Source organism: Scomber japonicus, chromosome 8 (genome assembly GCF_027409825.1).
Source record: "Scomber japonicus isolate fScoJap1 chromosome 8, fScoJap1.pri, whole genome shotgun sequence".
Taxonomy (NCBI): Eukaryota; Metazoa; Chordata; class Actinopteri; order Scombriformes; family Scombridae; genus Scomber; species Scomber japonicus.
In genome coordinates this window covers 4,853,444-4,861,560 of record NC_070585.1, presented here as the reverse complement: position 1 = coordinate 4,861,560, position 8,117 = coordinate 4,853,444, and the positions used below count along the sequence as shown (strand labels likewise).

Genomic DNA, 8,117 nt, shown 5'->3' with positions numbered 1-8,117 from the left:
ATGTTTCTAAAACAAATAAAGTTATTGTTACCAGGACATTGAAAATAAAACATGTGTGATTATATGTTAGTTAATAACTTAGTGTCATCATTTTTTCTGTATTATAATTTCATCATCATTAGGGGCCTCTCTGGGCCCCCCTCAATCATGGGCCCCTAGAATCCGTCTCCTTTACCCCCCCTTTTCGGCGCCAAGATACAATCAGCAAGGGTCAATAGAGACAGCTAGCAGGGGCACCTCCGGTGAGTTGCCTAGGCAACCAACAGTATGTTCCTGTAATATCAGAGGCTGCAGTTTCAGGACCGCCACTTAAAAGGTTCATACCACTCAAATATGACTTTATATCTAACTACTAATAGTTTAAAGGTTCATTCCACTCAAATATGACTTTATGCCTAAGTACTTCTAGTTTAAAGGTTCATTCCACCGCTGTTTGTGCTAGCTGCCACAGAATGGTGGACATGTGAACGTTATTCAACCTTCATAATGGAATTTGACATAATAGATATTTATTGCTACTGATGATAATGACATTTAATGTTGTCTCAAAACAAACTTTCTCAGACTAAACAGAAAGAAAGAAGAAGAGACACACTGAGAGGCAGTTAAGGCACTTTATCAGAATTAATCAGATCTAACATTGATACCGATAAGACAACCAGACATTTAAAGCACTTCATTTTACATGACAAGAAACAAACAATGTTAAAGAAGAAGACCTGAGTCACTGATTTCAAAGTTAGCTTAATCTCAATTCTGCAACTCATTTTCAAGTGATGGGACACGTTAAGCTTTTCTTCACACTTCTGATGAAGTCTACTAAATCTCACCTCTCTCTCTCATTGTTCTGGGTTAAGGTCATCCTCACTTTTTAAATAAGGGACACTCATTATTCCATTTTAAACAGCAGGAAAGAACAAAAATAAATTGATTAATCCTAACATGACTTCAATCATAGTAGAGGAGATTTGACTGAAAAAACTAATGGTTATTTCTCATTTGACAGTTTAGAAGAAACACTTGAGCTGCTGAAAATGAATGGAGAATAGAGAGATGGTGATGCTGTTCCCACTACTACTGCCTCTACTTGTCTGAACAACACTACCTCATACTGCTGTGAGTGACGGCTCTCTGCTTTAATAACTTATTTATTAACTTATTAACCTTCTTTGTCTCTCACCTTTTTACTAAAGTAAGGGTATAAAATAATTACAGAATTCAGTTGTTCACATCAAATAAACATCAGAAGCATCTCTCTGTATAACACAATACGATCTAACATCCTCCAAACACAGGACACAGTTAAATCAGCACCTGTCCAACCTGTTTGAACAGCACTATTGGTAAATTAGCAGGGCTGTTCAGTAGTTCGCTTAGGTTTTTTCTGCAACCACTAAACCTGTAATTCATATAAAATACATTTTCCTCCACTGATGGACACAAGTGTATTACATTTTCCAAAATTGTTATAATAAATGCTATGATGACCTCAGTGTTAGCATTAAACAACATTTATAGGGTTATGTTATGACCATTAGTCACTCTGGTTTGTATTTCTATGAAATCTTGTTCTCTGTACCTTTGGTACTAATAACACATTAATAATGACACATTCTAAAAACTCCACTTCCCATGAGCCTTTGTGGCTGTGAAGGGGAGCAAAACACACCTATAGAAACCTGAATATTCCCAGTCCACCAACAGCTCTGGTCTAACTGTGTCTCCACTAGTTTGTGCTGATTTAACTGAACATTTGTTGGAGTATGCACCACTAATGGACAATTAAGCAAACAATATCAACAGACATGATGAGGCCTTCATGGTGTCACTGGGTTTGAACTCCAGATTCTCCTGTTCACATGTTTGTGTCCTTTAGAAAGACACTGAAGTGATGGATCAAAATGAGTAAACAGACTGGATAGCTGTGCTCAGGCTAACAGTCAGCAGCTGTGTGATGACCTGTATGTTATACACAATAATGAAAGACTGGCTACTTGTTCAGGTCTTTTATTATTCTCACTTCTTATTCAACTGTCTTTAAAAAAGTTTCAATCCTGCATTTTCCAGCCAAACAAAAAACTATTAAAATTGTGAATTGACCCGAACCTTAAAGAAAATTAACATTTATATATATTAGTTTTAGATGAAAGCACTATAGAAATGCAGCCATATCAAGCAGTCCTGCTTCATTAGCAGATCTTGAGGTCCTGTGTTGTTGATGGGACTAAAATGTTTTTTTTGTCATTTACAGGAAAAACTAAAACTGTTGGAGGAAATGTCAGAAATGTTATTTTTCCGTCAGGAGCTGGAAAGGCATGTTGCAGTGTGTGTTGACAGCAGATGTACACATTGTACAGGTTGCTAGGAGAGATGGAGTACAGCTCCATTTACAGTTACTCACAACTGCAACAGAAATCAGAAGTTGTTGAAGTTGAAGTCTACAGAAATGTAGTTGTTCCTACAGCCTCACTGACTCTAAGCTGCTTGTGTTACTCTATGTAAATGTAAAATACTACCACTCCCTAATCTTTTCCTCCTTTACTGTGTTGCAGAGTTTCCACAAGCCAAGCCAGTCATGAGCTGACAGAAAACAAAACAGTATGAATCTCATTTAGCATATCCAGACCTGTAGATACTGTGTAAGAAATCAACTGATATATAGGTGTAAATACTAATGAGGGGTGCGGAACAGAATGGTGGAATTTGATGCCAATTCATGGGTTGATTGGTACATTTGACCATTTATTTCTAGCATCATTTAGTCTAGAGCCATTTAGTGAGAGCACAGCAGGGCAGCTGAAAATGCAAAAAATGTAAAAATTGCCTTTCCATGTGCTGGTAAAATTACAACCAAGTATACAATTCAACAGGAAGACAACGTTTCTAATGATATGATTCACTAGTGGTGATTAAATGTAGGTGAACTGCAACTTCAAACTTGAATAAATGAGTGGGTTCTTACTGTTTATGATATCTCAGTAAAAAAAGATTAAGTATCAAAATGTATTGCAGAAAACATCTTAAGACAGGATGAGAATATTACAGGCTCTGTAAAATAAGATGTTACCAAATCTATCTACTATCAGAAAGCCTGAAACATCCGCTCCTGCTACTTATCCTGGTTCAAGATCAGCCACACGCACACACACACACACACACACAACTAAACAAACAAGTCTGAGTCCATGACCTGTTTATGGTCCCAAAAGTTTGAAAAATAAGTTACAGACTGAGATTTGTATGTATAACTAGGACAAATCAATACATTTCAGAGAGTCAGATTTTTTTTTCAGTTTTTGACACAACACAGTTTAGAATGCACCGAGTGATGAGGGCTCTCCTGTTGGTAATTTGCTTGTTGAGTCTTTGCAAAGGCACAGTGTGTGTATGTGTATTTACACACTTTTGGCTCAAAGGATCAGAGACAAATCATGGCTTAACAGTAATGTGGTATTGCTGCCATGGAGAGCACTCTACATGTTGACAGCCCTTCCTGGGAACATCTGCTGCTCAATGTAATACTTGCTGTGAAGCTGCAGGATGCTGTGAAGCTCTAACCCATCAGGAAGCTGCAACACACACAACATGACTTTTAGCCAATGGGAACCAGGCATTGTGTTACCCAATGAAGCATGGTAAAAGATGAGAACAGATATAAACCTGTATGGGTATCCATGGTACTTTGCTCTGAAGATGGATAGCAGCCAGCTGAAAAACAGCATCACCAGACCAATACCTGCAACACACATGACTGACACACACACACACACACACACACACACACACACACACACACACACACACACACATATCAGTGCATTAACCCTCTGATGCACATCATGTATCTATATCTATATATCTTTGCATATGATGCATTTTATTACTCCATGAAGTTGTTTAAAATCATAAATATAAATATTCAACATTATTCTATTTTATTTTTGCATACAGCAAAAAACATTTTGATCACTATGAAAATACCCAACATGGGTCAAAATGACCCGTATGTACTCTAAATGGAACCTTTGACTTGTTTTCCTATTTGTAATGAAGAACATATTTTATGGTGTAACACTCCCCTCGAGGTCACGGTTCACCTATTTACAACGTTGCCTTGTCACAACTGTGTGACACATGGAAGAGTGTTGGCCTGTTACTCAGTTAATGTAAGGAATTTCTTCTTTTTTTTTTTACCAAAAAATGAAATTCCTTACATGAAGTTTATAGACTATATGTATGTATACTATATGTATAAAAGTGAAGTCTTCCTGTACATTTTACACACTCTAAAGGTGGCAGTGAAGGGACAGATGTTTCATGAGCAGCTGGAAGGATGAATATGGAAGAAAATGTTGAATTGACATTAACAGCAGCTCAATAAAACAGAAGCTCTGAAGACAGGACGACGTCTTCAAGTTCATTTTAAAACAACACAGTAGGAATAAAAACCTGTCTGTTTCTCTTAATCTGTAACATTAACATTCATGACATTATTCAGGTATGTGTGGTCTTTTTATGTACATTACAATCATGTGCACAAGACCCACTACCATGTAACCTTCTACAGAGCATTTCCTGCACTTACCCTGAGGTCACACACACATCAACCCCTCACTTCCAACTGGTGTGTTCCATACTGGATTTAAGCAAGCTTGGTCCACCACACTGCACTCCTGATTCCTAACTAACTCGCACTGCTGAAGCATCCTGTTAGCTTCAGCTGAACTGAAGAGTGAGGACTATGTGTGTTCTTAGTGAGGTCTGAACATTTTGAACTGTTTTTGTGTGTATACAAAAAGCTAAGGACAATAGAAAGAATCAGTGTGTGTGCATACTCTTCCTCTTTCCAATGTCCATGTCAGAGGTAGCAGCCTCACACAGCAGCACTATTCCCATGGTAACAGCAGCATCTGACAGCAAGGTTAAGGTTTGCACAGTATGTAATCCATTTGTCAGTGTGAACAAAGTGCCTCATTTTAAGCATTAACATTACAATTTAACAGCTAAAACACTATTTTAGATCACCAAGTACAAGTTTCATGGTTGACAGCTAAGAAGGTATCCAAGTTAAAACTGAGTCAACATTTAGACATATATTTTACATACATAGTATCTAGGCTCAACATTCAATAAAGATAGTCCCTGAAATATTCGAATATGCGGCCACACTCATTTAAAAAAACAAAAAAACCAACAACATATGTTTCCCCTGTGTACTTTACCCTATTTAATGAATGCAAAATGTCAAATAATATTCCTTGAAGGGGACACACTATGCCTTTTGTGGTTTGGTTTTTTACATTGTGTTCTTATTTAGGATGGTAAACATGGTCAAAGTTACAAAACTTGATGTGAACGTATAGAAATACTCCCTGCAAGTCAGAAGTCAGGGTTTCAACCTCCTGTGATCATTTCCTTTGAGACCATGGGCTCCTAATGCATTCCTAGAAACATCTGTTCATTTCATACATTTTGTTGCTTCTCTGTGTGAAGATTGGATTTTCAGCTTCAACATAAGAAGCTTCTGAGAACTGACCAATCAGAACAGAGTGGGGAGTTAACGACGCAGGAGCTAAAATGGCTAGTTCCAGACAAAGAATGAATTGAAGGTGCTGCATAAAGGGCTAGAGTAAGATAAAGAAGCCATTTTAAAGTATTCTGGTAGGGCTCCACATTCTAAATAGAGTTCTCCAACTCTGCATCTTACAACTCAGTGTTCAGTTTAGTGTGTGCTGACTGTCAAAGTGTGAGTATGCATGCAGCTGAAGGATACTGAACAGTAGGACGATGTGTGTCTCTGCCACAAACTGAGCCTGACTGCTGCCGTGGATGTAACTCTGAAAACACACACACACACACACACACACACACACAGACACAGACACAGACACAGACACACACACACACACACACACACACACACACACACACACACACACACACACACAGTTAGAAACAAGTACATACCCAACATACACAATATAAACTGGATTTATTGGAAGTGTAAAATTCAGGAGGGCGGACCTTATAATTACTTTACATCATATATTGTAAATATATGTCTTACAACTTGTCCAGTGCTGGGGTTTTTGTGTGCATAAGGTGGTCCCCTGATGTGGTTCCACATCTGGCCTGAAGTCATGATCAGGACGAAACACTGAAACACAGCAGAGCAGGAGGAAAAAGCAAGAGTCATTGATCTTATCTAGATAATTATAATGTGTGTGTGTGTGTGTGTGTGTGTGTGTATAGTTACCAGTGCAGAGAAGGCCCAGACATTGTTGTTAAAGAGGAACTCCAAATTGTGTCTTCTCAAATATGCCAGTCCACCAATCACAGCCAAGAGGAAGCCCAGAAGAAGAGGCCCTGCGTAGTTTGGAGGACGAATGACCCGGATCTGAAAAAGAAGACAGACGTTAACATGACTGCAGTCTCTGATGATTACATTGCTGTTTGAGTGGGATTCTTCAGATTAAGAGTCCACATGTACTGCTTTATGACATAATAGCTAAAAGACTTCTCGATCAGTGTGACTATGTTTTAATGATGTGACACTCACCTGCACATCAGTCCTGTCTGCCACCCATCTAGCCAGCTGCTCAGCTGCAAAGCCTCGGACCTGAAGCTCGTACGTATCAGACTTACGAAGTTTCCCTTTGGATGGGAAGTGGAGGAAGGTCGGAGCAGAATTCATATTTAGCTGCAAAAAAAGAAAAACAACAGACACATACAAAAAAGTCAAACATTCAATGTGTGCAAGGCTGTGGTTCAGTTTTTATCTTTTTAACTAATCTGAATCCTTTCAAATATTTTATTAGATCTCACTTGTTTATTTTCACTTTTGTGACTCAAAGCTTTGAATAGCTGTGCATAAAGAAGATAAAACATGGATGTTTGTCTCTAACATTGTGTGCAGCATACAGTGGCTCAACAAAAGCTGCTTGCATCCTTCACTGACACCTGCTATCAATTCATTATTTCACACTCATGTCTTCATCTTATGAGAAATTATTAGGCCCAGAGTACTGAAAGGTGTCAAGAACTTATTGTAACCATGTCCCAACATACAGAAAGGCCCTTGGAATCCAACAGGAAATTTAGCCATTTAGATTTGACTCTGTTTTTACCACAAACTCCTCATAGAGATTGAATCACACTGACTCTCACTGTCATCTAAAGACCTTTGTGATTAGTTACATTAGTTACGTCATGTTTAGGAAAGATTCGTTTGGAATCAAAATTTTGGAACTGGTTCTAATTTGGAACCAGTTTTCAATGCCCAACCCAAGTCTTTAAGCTTTCAAGTGTCAATTAAGTCATATTTCACAGCAGAGTTGAGTCATGTGAGTTTTATGTGTACAGAAAAAGATGGAGCCCAAGCTGTGTGTCCTACTGGTCAGCTGATCACTGTCTATTTTTGGTTTTTACGTGTTATTGGAAAAGTTTTAGAAAACAAAAGACAGAACTCACCATCTGGAAGACATCTGATCCTTCATCAAAATCAACTGATGCAAAGAAGACTTTGTTAGTGAAGGCAGATGAATAACGCCAAGAGTTAGCCAGCACCTGGAACTCTTCATCAGCTTGTCTGAAAAAAAAATACATTGAAATACAGAGATTAGAATTAGCTTCTGTCTACATTGAAAACAACTTGTGTCCACAGCAGTGTTTCCTAGGTTGCCTTCAGTTTAACCTCAACAACACAAAACAACTTATTTGTCCTCTTTTAGGTCTGTATGATGTTCAACATCTGGTGAGGACTGACACAGAGAGACTACATCACTATCATACAGTAACATTTACTGACTAAATGAACATATATGCAGGTTACTGACAGGTGTGCTGTGTGATCGGCTACGTCAACGTTTAAAATAAGTGATCAACACAAACATCCAGCCTCCACCTGTCACTGTGCAGCTACACGAAGTCACTAACTTTGCTGTGGCTGCCTGTGGTCACACACACTGTGGTTACACACACTGTGGTCGCACACACTGTGGTTTAAAACGGCCACAGTCACTAAGGACACAGGAGTCATTGTCAAGCTGCTGCACTGTACTAATAACATCTTTACTTTATTATTGTGACGTCATCTGACAAAAAACTACAGAAATACA

General features: G+C 38.4%; 1 protein-coding gene across 2 annotated transcripts in view; it reads right to left on the bottom strand.

Annotated features, from left to right (window-relative positions):
* Positions 1 to 895: 895 nt before the first annotated feature.
* The window catches only part of LOC128362497 (magnesium transporter protein 1), a 14,483-nt gene continuing 7,261 nt past the window's right edge, over positions 896 to 8,117 (bottom strand). Inside the window, exons 2-9 of one of the 2 annotated variants that reach the window (XM_053323239.1) lie at positions 7,471 to 7,590; positions 6,560 to 6,700; positions 6,257 to 6,397; positions 6,068 to 6,157; positions 5,774 to 5,837; positions 4,836 to 4,910; positions 3,661 to 3,751; positions 896 to 3,569 (exon numbers count right to left, since the gene is read on the bottom strand). In XM_053323239.1, the coding sequence (XP_053179214.1) occupies positions 3,554 to 3,569; positions 3,661 to 3,751; positions 4,836 to 4,910; positions 5,774 to 5,837; positions 6,068 to 6,157; positions 6,257 to 6,397; positions 6,560 to 6,700; positions 7,471 to 7,473 (621 nt within the window). In that variant the 5' untranslated portion in view covers positions 7,474 to 7,590 and the 3' untranslated portion in view covers positions 896 to 3,553. The remainder of the gene's footprint in view (positions 3,570 to 3,660; positions 3,752 to 4,835; positions 4,911 to 5,773; positions 5,838 to 6,067; positions 6,158 to 6,256; positions 6,398 to 6,559; positions 6,701 to 7,470; positions 7,591 to 8,117) is intronic. The other variant, XM_053323238.1, reaches the window with a different exon arrangement.